The 16621-nt window shown below is 35.3% G+C and overlaps 1 protein-coding gene across 1 annotated transcript in view; it reads right to left on the reverse strand.

The window, feature by feature from the left end:
• LRRC1 (leucine rich repeat containing 1) overlaps nucleotides 1-16621 on the reverse strand; it is a 167210-nt gene that overhangs the window by 16184 nt on the left and 134405 nt on the right. Inside the window, exon 11 of the mRNA XM_003769157.4 lies at nucleotides 6430-6545. Coding sequence (XP_003769205.1) covers nucleotides 6430-6545 — 116 coding nt within the window. The remainder of the gene's footprint in view (nucleotides 1-6429; nucleotides 6546-16621) is intronic.

Consider the following 16621-nt stretch of genomic DNA (forward strand, 5'->3'; position numbering starts at 1 on the left):
AACTTGAAAAACGGAAAAAAATCTCAAGCTAGCTATGAAGAAACATTGTCTTTTCACCTCAAAACTTGGGAAAGGTTACTAATCAGTTCTAAGTCTGAAATCCATGACCATCATGGGAGTATATGGCAACAGCCCCTTTAGAGCTGCAGATTCTATAATAAATGTGTAATTCCAGTCTGACACTAATGACTAGGATGAATCACCCACTAGTCCTCCTGCAAAATAATCAGTGTCAGCTTGAGGGCAATAAAAAGAGGGCCAAGTAAACAATACACACAAGCTTATTTGCAAGTATCTTGTGGGCAGAAGTAATCCCAGTCGTGGTAGAGGGAAAAAGAAAGGCAATGTTCATTGACAGTCTGGGCACAGGCCCTCTCCATGTTAAGTCTGGTTCTACTAATTCACTGTGTGTGGTTTAGGAGAGGAAAAAATGCATAAGATGCTATTTCTCAGAGCTTTTTCCTCCTTGTTACTACATAGAAAATAGGTCAAGGGATATCATCGGCCTTTCTTTATCTAATCTATAAACTATATAATACTGATTTAATTTTAAACTGGCATACTTTATATTACAGATCATGATGTACAATGGATAGAGAAGAACTTGGGGCCTGGGAGATCTTCTGCCTTATAAATATATTGGTCATGGGTCCCCAGGCAGTTTACTTAACTTTAAAGAATTCTAGGGGTCAGCAAACTGTCCAGATGACCTTTTTTGTATAGCCCATGAGCTAAAAATGGTTTGTATATTTTTTAAATGGATAGGGGAAAAAAAGGTTATTTTGTGAAATGAAAATTACATGAAATTCAAATTTCAATATAAATAAATAAAGCGGTATTAGAACACACCCATCTGTCTAGGTTTTGTCTATAACAGCTTTTGCACTACAAAAGCAAAAGTAAGTAGCTGTGGCACAGACTATATCTGGCCACAAATCTGTGACGCAGTTCTAACTCTACAGTGCTTTGAGTGCCACCCATTATTCTTAGACTATGACTTTTTTGCTTTATTCTTACTACCAAGAATTTAACCGTCAAGTTGAAAAAAGAAATGGGGAGCGGAGAAGGGGGGGAGTTTATTCTGAGCTTTTGAGCTCAGGACCAAGACTGAAATTTTTCTGAATGAGAAAAACTCTCCTTATCCTCTATTATCAAATCCTGAATAGCTTAGTTTTTGCTGCAAAATTAATAATTTTTTAAAGGAATTTCAACCTAAAATTAAGAGCAAAACCATATTGAGCTATAAAACTTAAACTGCAAACTCATTGAATTGACAACTGATGTGTGAATCAAAACTAATGTCAAGCTGCTTTATGCATTTCCTATGCTGTATAAAGTTAAAATAAGAAGCAAGATCTACATTCCCACACAAATTTACAGCAGATATATTTTCTAAACTCAAGCTACAGCTCCAGCAGCACTTTTTCAGGCTTTGCTACAAGCACAAAAAAAACTTCCATGTTTCAAAATTCATTTAACTGTGCAATTGAGGAGCTTTCACCTAACCCTTAAAATGGAAGCAAATAATCTTCATTGTGATGATATGATAAAAGGCAAATTTCAGGAGTGTAAGAAATTCTATAAATGCCTTTTAAGCAATGAATAAGCTCAATTAAAAATATATGCTTAAAGATTGAAATCAGTTTTGACATCTCTTGTTATTAGTACCTACATAATGTTCTTAATTTTGTTCCTCAGTCTGCAAACTTTGGCCCATTATAGAAAAATTCTGCCGACTCCTCCTTTAGAAAACTTTCTGAGATTTTAAAGCATGTTTAGAAGAACTGCACCTGTTTAACCTATCTCAGATTGCTTGCTGTCTTGGAGAAGGGGAAAAGAGGATGGAGGAAGAAGAATTTGGAACACAAAGTTTTGCAAAAGTGAATGTTGAAAACTATCTTTGTTATAATTGGAAAAATAAAACTGGAAGGGAAGAAGGGAGGGAGGGAAAGAAGGAAGGAAGGAGAAAGGAAATCACATTATACCAATAAAAACAAAGATATAGCCCCTACTCAAATCCCTACTCTTTTGTATGTTTCAATCCCTGAGCACCAAAGGCCCTGACCTCCACCATCTACACATGCTCTCCTTTCCTTCTTAGCAGGAATATCTGACAAACTGGGTCTTTTCCATCACACAAATTTATTAAGAAATAATTCAAATGAAATTCAGAACTTAGAACCCTTAGGGTCACAGAAGTAGACTTAGAAGGAAATGCTGAGATCTAGACCAATCCATTTGTTTTACAAAAGAAACTGGGGGATGGGGGGCAGGAAGAGGGGTATTAAATGACTTGTCTAAGGTCACACTGTCAGCAAGCACTAGAGTCAAGATTTGAACAAAGATTGGTTCTTCATAGTTGGACAACTTCCCCTATCACTAATCTCAAACCTTTTTCCTTTGAACACCTAGAGAAAAAACTTTCTATAAAATTCATATAGCAATGAATCACACACTGCCTTATGTATGTATATTTGTAAACAGCTCTGGCTCGGAAGTCAAAAGTCGTGGGATTCAATTATACCTCCAAAATTTACTACCTGTGTAAACCTGGGCACTTCTCAGTGGCCCTCAGGTTCTTCATCAGTAAGATGAGGAGGGTTAAGTAAGTGATCTCAAAGTTTCATGGGCCTAAATAAAAAGGAAAAAGCCAAGAGAAAGGTGGATATATTGACTAAACACTACATAACTGCAAAAGCAAAGCACTGCAACTTCTTCTTTGTAAATTATGAAGATATAACCTTCATATTATATTACTATAATAACCAGGTTTTGACACTGTAACAGAAGAGATAGCCAGAGAGGTGACAGGTATAAAATTCAGAATGAAATTTTTAGTTATGGATAATTTGAGAATTTTTTTTTTTTTTTTGGCTAAACACCCACATTTGTTATTAAGGCTTTATTTTTTCTATTTTGTATTTTTCAGTGAGGAAGGAGCAGGAGAAGAAGAGATAATAAATGTATAAGAAAGGAAGGAGGAGGAAGAGAAGAAGGGAAGGAAGGAGATAGAAAAAAGGAGAAAGAGAGAGAGAAGGAGGGGCGGAAGAGAGAAAGAAGGAAGAAAGGAAGGGAGAAAGAAAGAGAGGAAAGCCAGCTAGATGGTACAGAAGACATATAGTGCTGGTCTTAAGGTCAGGGTTCAGATCTTACCGCAAAACCTTATCATCTGTGTGACCCTAAGTAAGTCATTTAACATATATCTACCTCAGTTTCCTTAAATGTAAAATGGGGATGATAATTAACATCTACCTACCCCTTGGGATTGTTGTATAGATCAAATGAGATATCTAAGATATGTAAATCAAATGGCAAACAGGATTTGAAAATCCACAAGAGGAGTTGGGGTGATCAAATTAGATAACTACATATGCAAATCACTGGGCAAATTTTAATGCACTATATAAATACTAGCTTTGGAATTAAAAGGGAGTCTGCTAGGTACAGCTAACAAACCATCCCTTAACTTCCTTCTGGAGTTTGCTACCTTCAACTTTATGGTCTGGACTTTTGATTTTATTGGTGTGGGGAACTCTTATAAGAGTAGAAAGATCAGCAACTATTTTCACTGGTTTAATAGGCACATGAACCAGACCTGGTAAGGCCTCAGAATCCATCTATTTTAACATCTTCATCTTATGAGAAGGTGAAAAAAGCATCAGATTAGGTTCAAATCCTGCTTCAGTCATCCTGGATGACTTTGAACAATTCACTTAAATCCTCTAGGCTTCATCTGTTTAAAAATAAGAGAGCTGAACTAGAAGTCCCGTGTAGTTACTCCCAGCTTGAAATCTATGATTCCATGAAACTGAGGCTCAGAGTCAAGAGGTGGGATCTGAATCTGGCTTCTTAGAAGGTCATGTGACTCAACAAGAGTCAGAGAACCACTATATGTCAGGGGTCCTTCTAACTCAATCCACCATAATCATTCTGTCTCTCATGATTTTGAGGGGGTTTTGTTCATCACATACCAAGGAAGGAAAAAGTGGCCCATTTATTGGCATCCTGACTCAATGCCTCTATTATTCCCTTACAAATCTGAAACTCTTGGGAGGGAAGCTTTTGGAATCTATGTCGCAAGTACTTATCCTCATTGCAATTTCATATTTTTATATGCTTGTGAGAGGAGGTAGAAATTGCTGGGTGTGCTTCATAAGACCTCCCATGGTGAAGCATTTCTACAAGCTCATGCATTTCACTAGTTTCTATAGGAGCACATAAAATAAGTTGTAATTAAAAATTTTAATTGCCTCAGATTGTGTTGCTAATGCACAGGCAGTGTGAATATAACTGGCTTAGTGGACAGATATATAACTAAAATTTTTAACTAGTCTTTCCCTAGACCAGTCTAGAAATCATAAAAATATAAACTTTCATTTCTTGTTAAACTTGGAAACAAAGCCCTATTCATATATGCAAACCATTTCTGATAGTTGAAACAGCTTTCTTTCTGAAGAAAGACTTACAACAGCCCAGTCTATGGCCATGCATATGAAGAAGGCAGGGGCCCAAACTGCTTTGTTCTGACTATTTGGGATATGAGGACAGGAACTTAGTTACTGCCCATTCCAGATGAGCCCTATCCTAGCCTTTGTCCAAAAGTTCAATACCCATCAGGAAGGAAGCCAATCAGTTCTCAGATAATCAAGGATTATAGATAATAATGTTGAAAAATTACTTAATGGAAGGCAAGTTAATATTCTTGATAGAGGGAGTAGAGAGAAAAGGAGAGAAACATTTATTTTATATCCTCTGAACTTGAATTGGTTCTGTTGATTCACCTCTGGGTTCTAGCTTAGTTTGGTGGGGGGGGAGGGGGAAGGGTGTTGTTTGTTTTTTTAGTTTTGCTGTCTTAAATCCATTAACCAAAATGAATAATGTTCAAATACTACTCCTAGAATAAACCTTACAGGACCAAATAAGCAGGCAGTTCATTAGCCTTGTGAGACATGCCCTAGCAACACTATTACAATGTTGAAAATCAGTCTAGATTGTTGATGGTCATTGATTTAAACCATTAACAAACTCCCAAGACTGACCAGCACAATTTTCCTACTCCCACCTGATCTAAGAGCACATTTTATTCCTTCTGGCCTTGGCACAGACCTCCTGATGTTACATTCTCAATTGCTCAGCACTCACTCTGAATTCTACAACAATGGTAGCATTAACCCTTTACCTGCCAATTTAGGCTTTAAAATGCTTCCTGTAATTCAGTCAACAAAAATGAATTAAGTACTTACTATATGTCAAGCACTGTGTTAAAAGTTGGGGGATACCAAAAAGACAAACATGGTTCCTACACTCAAAGAGCTTATATTCTAATTGAGTAGGTGGATTGAAGAAGTAGAGGAAGGAGGTGTTATATAGAAACACAGAAAGTTCAGGTTAGATTAAACATTCTAAGCATCTCTCAAAGCCCGGAAAGGTGACAGGATCAGTGTTGCCAATGTTTGTAGGTATGATATAATAGACAGCAAAACTGAAAAAACAATTTAATCCTCTCAGTTTTATATACAAGATATAGATCAAGACTGCTTGGAGTGGGAAACCTTAGTCTTTTTTAAAATATAGTCTTTAACACCCGATCATTAAGTGATTAAGGCTAGGTGAGATGTGAAACAGAAAATGATGTCATTTACCTAGTTGTTTTATATAGATATCTGCTATTTACATTTATTCTGAACCAAAGAGGACCAAACCAACCAAAAATGACCAGCTGGTACTTGGCCTGATTGTTAGTCAATCAATGAAAACCAGATTTGGGTTTAAGGAATAGTCTTAGCCCATAAATTCCAAGAAATCTTGCCAGTAGGAATTTAATAATGCTTGTTCATTGAATGATAGAGATGAAAACCTCACTATGAACTCGCCGTAATCTATCCAATGCTGTTCTGCCCTATTTTCTATATAGAAAATATTTTATTTTCTATAAATATATAGAAAATTTTTACTATTAATAGTAAAGCCAAAAAAGATGAATATAGAGAATGAGATGAATAATTACAATTTTTTTTAATTAGACCTGTGATTTCATCAGGGTAGAGAACCCATTATTAGAAAGCTCCTTCTAATGCAAACCCATACCTGAAAGTCTTAAGAGAATTGGCTGCAGGATATTGATTGGTAATGTCACACAGCCAGTATATGTCAAAGAAAGAGATAGAAGCAAAGTCTTCCTGAATCAGAGGCTGGCATTAAACTGTAAGTCCCTTGAGGGCAGAGACTATCAGTTTGCCTCTTTTTGCATTCCTAGTGCTTAGTATAAGAGGTGTTTAATAAATGTTTATTAATTGATTGATAGCTTCCTATCCACTAGACCACACAGCCTTTCATTCAGCCTTTTAACTGTACATGTTATATGGATATACATATTTTACATACAAACACACATATACATACACACACACCAACCAAGAAAGTGCTTACCTATTTCCAGCGACATCTAGGACATGAAGTTCACTTGCTTGTGAAACTTCGGAGGGTATTCGAGTTAATCTGTTGTCACGCACAGAGAAAACAGTGAGACTGCAACACCCACCAATCTAGAGTGAAAAAGAAAAGATTTTTTTTTCCTCTTCCATTCTTGAAAATCTATTATACAAATGATCTGAATCATTTTTAGAATGTATAAGAGGGTAGGACATGGGGAGACTGCGCTACAATGATCATCAAAGTTAATCTCCTATCCAGTTTAAGGTTTAAAATGAACTAAAAGAGCTTTCTAACTCCCATAGTTTCACAAATACTTTTTCAAAATGTTAACAATAAATGTCTTCATTCAATAATCTCTAGACAGCAAGGGTAAATAATTTCATCAGGAAAAAAAAGATTTTATTCACCAATTTTAACTTCTTTTCTAATAAAATTGTGAACTTTCCATTTCTTTCAAAGAATTACTCAAGAATCCAGGATATGAAGTGTGTGCCAGATTATCAACTGTTGGGGACTTTCAAATGTAACCAGATTATGACTTTTTAAAAAATAAAACTGTCCACTAGAAGAAATTCTACTTTCTTGGTTAATGCAAAAGTATATAGAGTATAATAAATGCTGATGGGAAAGCAAAAACAAAAAAACATTATTAGAAATGTCATAATATAGAAGCATCCATTTGAGGATAATTACAACAATTCCTGATCAATTTCCCCAACTTTTAATGTATAAATATTTACTTTACTTATGCAGAAGACTCAACTACACAAAAATTAATTTGGTAATATATATTTATTAAACTTTTAGCTGTAAGTTACTGCTAAAATATGCAAATAAACCATCTAAAATATAAGCAATTTAAGATACCTGGGCTCTTTACAATTTGCAAAAAAAAATGTGTAAAAATAAAATTAGCAATAACAAATGTTGGAGAGGATGTGGAAAAACTGGGGCACTAATACATGGTGGAATTATGCGAACATTTTGGAGAGCAATCTGGAATCATGTCCGAATTTAAAAACTTCTATTTGACCCAGCAATAACACTATTAGATCTGTTTTCCAATGTGATAAGGGAAAAAAATGAAAAGAATTCATATGTTCTAAAATATTTATAACAGCTTTCTTTTTGGTAGCAAAGAATTGGAAATTGAGGAGATTCCTTTCAATTAGGGAATGGTTGAATAAGATGTAGTATATGATTGCAATAAAAAATTTCTCTGCTGTAGGAAATGATGATCAGGTTGACTTTGAGAAAACATGGAAAAACTTGAAAAACTTGACATGAGATAATGATGAGTGAAATGAGCAGAACCAAAGACAATACTGTACATAGTAACAGCAATATTGTTCAAAGAATAACTGAACTAAACTCTTCTAAAGATTATAAATATTCAAATCAGCTACAAAAAGGCATTGAAAGATGATGCTATTCACTTGCAGAGAAAGAATTCATATATGGAATTATGTATTATATAATTTCACATATTTTCTTTCTCTATCTCATGTGTGTGGGTGTGGGTGTCTGGGTCAAATGTGGGTCTTCTCTAGTGTGGAATTGAGAGGGAGGAAAGGAACTCAAATGTTACCTCCCAAAAAATGAATAAATAAAATTAAGTACTTCACTGAGGCAAAATAATTTACATTTTCTATAGAGTTAGGGAAACTAAAAAAAAAAAAAAAAAAAAAAAAAAGAGTTAGGGAAACTGATGGAAAAATTATGATCCTAAACTTATCATCTTACAAAACCTCAAAAAACCCACCACATTTTTCCTGTGGTCTATATCCTGACTAGAAGCAATTACTAAGTTCATAAAGGAAACTATTGATGTCTCTCTGAGGCATGGAAAAATTCACCAAAGGACTTCCTAAGTGAGAGGAAACAAAAGAAGTTTGTATTTTCTACTTTCTAAAAAAAGCTTTTTTTTTTCTATCAGAAACTCTTGTTTTCAATAAGAAGAAAGAAGGATATCAACTTTCTACCACAATATAAGTCTTGTTAGCCACAGAATATTTTTATTCAGATTACATAGTATCTGGCTTCTTATGTATTTTTAAATTTTCTTTTTTGAAAGATAAACATGGCAAACTTTTAAAGATTTAAGTTTCATTTCCACACCAGAATCAGCAAGTATGTATATTAAGATTTTTTCCAATGATGGCAAGTCACTATCAAAGGAAATGTGGAAGAAAACTGACTCTAACAATTACAAGTTTTGGATTCAAATACCACCTTAGACAAGTGTCTCAGTTTTCTTATATGTTAAATGAGAGAGTTGGATAAGATGATCTGAAGTCCCTTCCAACTCTTAAGGGAAGGGAATAAACATTTATAAAGTATCCACTATGTGCTAGATTAGACACTGCTAAGAGCTTTACCTATAGTGTTTCATCTGACCCTCACAATAAACCTGTAAGGTAGGTGCTATCATCATTCCTTTTTTACAGATAAGGAACTTGAAGGAAACATAAATTAAATGACTTCTCTAGTCATAGAGTTAATAAAGCTGGATTTAAACCCAAGCTATATTCAAACCCAAATTGTCTTGTCTCTAGACTCTTTGTTCTATTAACTATTCAATCCAGCTTCTCTAGAGCTGTCATCACCATCAATGCTAACTAAATCCATTAGTGTAAAAAATTTTAAGTTTTCTGATATTTTTCAACTTTCAATTTCCTAATAATCCTACTTTTGTTCCAACATTCAGGTAAAAACCAAAACCAAACAAACTCAAGTCTATTTAGGTAAATACTTAGTAGAATGTTAAGTATTATTTGCATGTTATATTATAATATAAATACATGTGACATATATTGATATATTTATATGTATGTGGTCATATATGTGTAAATATATGCAAAAATTTATGTATTTATTAAATAACCATTTTGCAAGAGAAAAATGTATATGTATACTCATTAAAATTAAACTAAAAATTAATAAACTTTTTTTAGGAAGCAATGTCATAAAATAGAAATAATAATCAATTTACAATTAGACATTCTGGTTTCAATCATCTCTTCTACTTACTGCCTGTGTGACTTTGGCCAGGTTGTTTTCTCTCCCTGGACTTTTCTAATATAAAGTCCTTTGAAATATAAGAAGTAACTTAAAGTATAAAAAGAGACAGGAATCAGGAAATAGCAAACAGACTAAAGTAATAATTTTAAAAATCAATATTAAACAACAAAATCAAAAACCTGGAGACCTAAAGAAAATGTTTACTGAATAAATTAATTTCAGAAGAAAAACTAGTATAATTTAGGATTCATTAAATATTTATAGAACCTATGAAGATGGATAAATCACAGTACACCCGTCCAATATACTCCCATCTGTCTCAGTTATACTATGGAAACAAAGTCAGATCTTTTAGCTAATGAATTTTGCTTTCACTACCACTACTGCCACTGTCTCCATCAATTAAGCTGACCTGTAATGAGCCAGAAAGATTGGCAAAAGTTTGACCATTAAAAGGATTTTTCTCTGCTCATCTCCTTAACAGGTAACATACCTTCATTGCTCAACTCAAAGCGGCTCTGAACAAGGTCAAAAGCAATAACCCTAGCAGGGGCTTGGCCCCATTCCCAACACTGCCTCTTATCAAATTCAAATCCAAATCTTATTCTTAGGAGACTTGCCCATTCTTTTTTTTTTTTAACTGAAATTTTTTTATTTTCAAAATATATGCAAGGATAATTTTTCAACATTGACTCTTGAAAAATCTTGTGTTCCAAATTTCCTCCCCTTCTCCCACCCCCTCTCTGTTAAGAAACAGATCAGTTCTCCCAGAGCCTCCACAGCTGTGGATCATAGCATCTGAAGGAGTTGCAGGACAGCCTTTGCTGACACAGGTGTTGTGGACTGGAAATGAGATAAATTGGAGGCAGAAGGAAGAGGAGAGAGGTCAGAGAACAGCAACAGCCTCTCAGTCTCCTGTATCATCCTCTCACAAGAGGAGATCCATTCTGGGTTGGATGTCCAGCAGCCACTGTCAAGTGGCTCCCATGTATTCCAACAGCTCTCCCGTATTCTCCAACACCTCTTCTAGATGGCATGTAATCCAATAAATGTAAAACATCATAAAAACAAATGTTAAATCCAATATAAGCATACATATTTATATAATTATCTTGCTGCACAAGAAAAACCAGATCAAAAAGTTAAAAAAAAAAAAAAAAAAGAGAAAGAAAATAACATCCAAGCAAACCACAACAAAAAGTGTGAAAATGCTCTGTTGTGATCCACTCTCAGTTCCCACCTCCTCTCTGCTCATTCTTTCAGGCAGGCCTGGGCTACATACACTTCATTTCACTTTCTGCTTCTTATCCATCCTTTCACCAAGCCCTTATCCCTTGGACCAAAAACCATGACAGGAAAGTTTTAGCCCTTTCATTTCTCAGCCCCAGCCTCATTTGGTTTACTATCTTAGACAGACCTAGCACGAGTTTTATTCCTATCCCTAAACTAGTTTCTCACCATTTTGGCAAGGAGAGAAGAGGTCAAGAAAGATTAAAGGTGGGCCCTTAACTAAGTCTTGAAAGAGGAAAAAGATCATGGAAGACAGAAATGAGGAGGAAATACATCCTGGGCCCAGAGGATACTCAGGGAACAGCTTGGCTGGAACAGAATATAAGAAGGGAGCATGCTTACTCATACCATTGTATTAAACCATTGTTATTTCTTGTATTATTGTTAACTTTTCCTGTGTTTCTATTTTTTCCCCACAACTAGAAGATAAGTTCCTTGAAGGCAAATAAGAGGTTTTGCTGAAGTTTTAAACTTCTCATAGTTCCTTAGACATAATAGTGTTAAGCAAATAATTGCAGACATAAGATTCTACCCAATAAGAAGTCAGCTTTTTAAATTGCTAACTGGAAATTTCTCTGGTTCCTAGAATGAATCATTGGATGTATTTGTTATTTGACTTTTTTTTTTAATGTGACAATGAAGACTCTGAGTTTTGCATAGCTTTTGGTGTGTTGGGGTTTTGTTTTGTTTTGTTTTGTTTTTTGAGAAAAAGAGGACACACTATCCAGTAAAGCATCTTTTTCATATGATGTGTTTATGTTCTGTACTTCCTTAACATTTTCCATTTCCTTTCCCACCCTAAACTCACACCCATTAGACATTGTCTAGGGGCGGATGGCATTTGTGTTAAGAGAAACTAGTCTATGCCGTGTACTGTCAAAGCATCCATGTGACCTTTGATCTCTTAATTGTTACCCATTTTCTGTACCTCACTGCTGCTTTTATAAACTCCTGCCAACAGAAAAGCACATGTTGTTGTGAAGTATTCAGGGAACATATCTTAGTCATACTTTCAAAATCACATTCTGTCTCCCTAGTAGTTCTCCCTGGTTCACAAACATTCACATACACAAACAAAAATAAATAAAATAAAAAAGTTTCTTGCTTTGCTCTTCAAAGGAAAAAAACTTTCCAAAGCAATTCACTTCATAGGAGCCAAAACTTACCTATGAGTTTTTAGAAAATGAGTTAAATGAACTAAGTTTCATTTGCATGTTTCAAATAAATTTGCATGTTAATTGTGAGAGAAGATTAAAAAAAAAAAGTCTAGTCTTTTTAAGGTACTTGATTCATGGCAAAATTTTCTTAGTTGGATAAAATCCACTACTAGCCTCTCTGTTACCACTCTACTCCATTCTGTCCCTTAAAAAATCCACAAATGGTATTAGGGCCCTATCATAGGATGAAAAGGAATTTTGTTGCAATAAAAATTAAAATAGTGTTAAATTACACATTACTTTTACATCGACTCCACATTTATTCTCTATATTTCATACAGACCTTTGGATTTTGAATAGGATGTCATAGAAGAATGTCAAGTTTCCATTTGTTTTGACCTTTTAACTGCATTTTTAGTTAGCATAAGCTCAGAAAGTCAGTTTGAATTACATTGTTTGCAAATAAACAAAGACAGTTTAGCAAAGAAGAAAGAGTAAGTCCTGAAGCCCAAACACTTGGATTTGAATCCTGCCTTTGATCAGTATTGTCTGTGTGACCCTGAACAAACAGCCTAACCATACTGCTCCTAAACTACTTTCTAAAAGAGTAGTAAAATAGATGTTAATATTTCTTAGTGATTAAAAATTGAGAGAATCACAGGTTCAGATTCACATCACCCTCACCACATCATCCAGAAAAAAAATGGAATAAATAAATTAAATATCATCTGCCCCCCCAAAAAAAAATCCTAATAAAGATTGAAATATAGCAACTTAGAAAGCAAAATGTTTTTAGACATTTTTTCTATCAACAATAGACTATTATTTAAAATTCCACCCACATCAAAACTGAAGCATAAATCACCAGAACCAATGCTGGCTTAATCTCTGAAATCATTACATTTACTAAACTATGTTAGGTCCTGACAATAAAAAGATGAATAAGCATTACCATGCAAAAGAGAAGGGATAGCTGAAGTCAGATAGTCTGATCAGGTGGGGACTATGGTTAGCAAGGCTTCCTGACTTCCTCTAGCAGCACTGAGCAATGTGGGATATGGAGGGAAGAATGAGGTTAATAGATAATAATTATCCAGCACTGGGCCTGGCAAGACAGGGAAAGAAAAAGGATAAAAGGAGGGGAAGGAAGGGATTCAGGAGTGTACAAAAAGTTGTTTCTGAAAGCAGGATCAAGACTATGGAAGGGAGAAGGAAATGAGGCCAAAAGACTGGAGATTATCATGATGATGGAAAGAAAGTAGGTACAGAGAAGTGGAGATTATGAGAAAGATGGAAAGACAGGATATGATACTGAGTGAAACAGCCCCTATCTCCATGGAGATTATAAATTACTTTGAGGTTCCCTTCCGATGTCTCCTACTATGAAGCTTTCTCTAATCAATGCTTCCCTGCTACCTCAAGTTATTATATTTACTTGTCTCTGTTGCCTAGAAGAATGTGAGATCCTTGAGGAAAAGGCCTATTTTGGTTTATATCTTGCTCAGCCTCTAGTTCATATATCTGCAAATAGTAGAAATTGAATATTTGCTGATTTGAAATGAAGAATAGAACAAAAAGAAAGGCAGAGGACCTGAGTCCAATTAGGTTCACTACCTCCTACTTAGATGATTAGAGTAAGGTCATTTAACCTTTTTGAGTCTGATTGTTGTACCACAGTTCTCTTTTATTATCCTGACTCAGTCTCCCTAATTATCCTGACTCAGTTTTCCTAAATTGTCCTGCCTTGGTTTCCCTGAATTGTTCTGCCTCAGATCCTAATTGTTCTAGTCAATCCTGCAATATCAGCTCTCCTTCCTAATTATCAATGTTTGATAAGGATAAAAGACCTTCTATCTTAGACATCATGACCCCAGCCCTTCCAATCCCAGAATGTCCGGTGCCTCCCCGCACCCTGTCAGAGTCCAGTTTCAGCTTTCAACACCCTGACTCCACCCCTGCCTCTGTCTACCCCCTGTATCTGAGCCACATATATTTATGTCACTGAGAACTCACATGGGTTGCTGGATTCTTGGAGAAGATAGTCTCATTCAGCCCTGAGACCAAACCATGGATCCATTTGGTCCCAGTAAATCTCTCCCTTTCAAATAAAATATAAATACTCTAATCTCTAGCTTGCCTCAGTTTCTCCGGCATTACATGATTTCCCATCTGTTAGACATTTAGATTATAATCTTGTCAGATTTTTGCCAGCTTTAATGATATCATAATCAAAGAATGGGAATTCTGAGCAGTGGATTTTAAAAGTAAAAGTTTCATGTTTTGCTTGGCCTGATATGACAGAATAAAGGTGAATTTAAGTTTGATATAATGAAGAAATTCCTAAAAATGAGGGTCAAATAATAGAGGAATGGGCTGCTTTGAGAGGTGGTGGGTTCCCTCTCCCTGAAAGGTCTTCAAAGGCAAGACAATCACTTTTCAGGTATGTTGTGAACAGGATTCTTGTACATATTGAATTGGGTAATCCCAAAATTTATTTCTATCTTTGAGGTTCTGTATCTCTGCCCTCAATAAACCATGGACAGTTGATACAAAGGGGAATAAAGAAAGGATGGCATGGATAAGGGATAGACAAAGAATTAAGAGGGCAGGTGTTGAAGTCATTGAGGATACAATGGGCAACGTCAAGGAGAAGATGGATAGATGTCCTTAAGATCAGGAAAGAAGGAAGTATAATCAGATGTTATGAACTTGAGAGAAGGTGGATATGTTAAACAATGGTAGCAGAACCAGAGGAAGCAGGAAAAAGTAAGGAGTATGTTGAATTCTGCCCCTGGCTCTTTTGGGATAGAGAAAAGGAGGAGGCCAGTTCTGGAAGGGGTAGTAAAAGGTATCTTTGTTATCCTCTGGGGAAAGTTTAGTTTCATTAAGGGCTAGGAACCCATGGAAGGAAAATAAGAAGATGAACAGGTATTGTCAACAACAAAGTTTGTACGGAAGGGGGTGAGGGGATTCAAAAGGCAAAATAGATTGGTTAAGGAAGACTAGGAAATGGAAGTCATTAACACAGATCATGGGTCAACAAACTACAATGCATGGAATAATAAAAGTTGTATTTAAAAATTCTTAACTCATTGAAAGCCAAAGTTTGCTTACTCCAGAATGTTCTCTATAAAGCTTCCCCTTACCATTCTGGACCCAATTCAGTTTCTTTGTTATGAAGAAGACAATTTTTATACATAGAAGATCAGCCTCAGCTCATTCATAGTACCATCTAGATTCAGTCCTTCAAATACAGTATTTAGAATGTACTTAGAAAGCTCCATTTTATACTTAATCAGTTCCCTTTCAATTTCCAGAATATATTTATTCTCCAGTATTCATTCATTCAAAAGGCATTTAAGTGGCTTTGAAGAAGGTAAGGGAGAAGGAGGGAAGGGGAGTATTTAGAGGGGGAAAGTCTAGAATAAAAACTTGACTGCCCCAACCTCCAGGGTATCTTCATTCTTTTGCTCTGGATTAAGCCCCATCTCCAGTACAAAGAAGCAATTAGCACCAAGTTGTTAAAAAAAAATTTCATCTGCAATTAATAGGACAAGGGAGATAAACTAGACATCCAACATTTGGTCACTTATGGCTTTCTGCTCTATTTTCTGGTCACATCTGTTAAATCAACTTACTGAATTCCACTCTAAAGCTTAACTGATAACATTAATAATAGATACTAATTATGCATCCATGCTCCAAGAGAATCTTGTGATAAGGGAGCTTCAAAATCATTTTAAAAACTTCATTTTAGAAATGAGAAAGCTGAGGCTCCAAGATAGGAAGTGACTTATAAAAGGTTAAGAAAGTAGTAAATAGCAGAGGCAGTCTGAACCTAATTTCTCTGACTCTAAAACTATTACTCCTTCAGTATCCCATGTGGCTTCTTCAGTTTTTCCTGCTTTTCTTCCATATACCTAGAGAATATTAATTCATTGAGGATGTCACCTTCTTTCAAAATTCCTGTACCTACCTTTGAGGTTCTGTATCTCTGCCCTCAATAAACCATGGACAGGGTGAGAAGTACATATACAGATTGATGTGAATCCTGAAACCAGCTTATTCCCTCCCTAGTCATGAAATAATAAAATATTCATCCTGGGATGGTTTTATCATCACAGTTAAGGAAACCTGCCTTGATTTGCATTTTTAAGACACTTTTCGGATACCTAAGTTGGGAATTTCTCAGACTGTTTTGTTAAACCTAGATGGGAACCAATTTTTTCCAGAATATCTTTAAGACAGTCTCAATATCTCAATATACATCTGGTTCCCACCTCTATTTCCCTTCCTCCAAGGAGAAACCCCCAAGGTTATATTTCCTCTTTAAAAAGATGTGCTTTTGATGATTTTTGCTGAATTCTTTCCAAAACTAAGCCTAATAAAATACTCTTTACCTCATAACATTTTTCCTCTACTGGTTCTTTCCTCCTGTTTAATGGTGAGTTCCATCAGGCAACTCACCTTTCCCCCTATTAATTCACATAATAAACAGCATAACTTTGTAATCTGTGATGGATGTCTTGTCATGGTAGTGCTGTCACAATTGAATCTCTACTATATTTTCAATTTTTTGCTCTATATACCAATCTTGATGCCTATTCTACCTCATCCCTCTTCTGGGATCATCATTCTGAATTGTGGCTATAGTGTGATAGTATTGTGGATATGCACTTTTAGGAAACTGGGCAAAGGCTACAGTAAACCCAGGGCAT

This window comes from Sarcophilus harrisii, chromosome 4, assembly GCF_902635505.1.
Source record: "Sarcophilus harrisii chromosome 4, mSarHar1.11, whole genome shotgun sequence".
NCBI classification, from domain to species: Eukaryota; Metazoa; Chordata; class Mammalia; order Dasyuromorphia; family Dasyuridae; genus Sarcophilus; species Sarcophilus harrisii.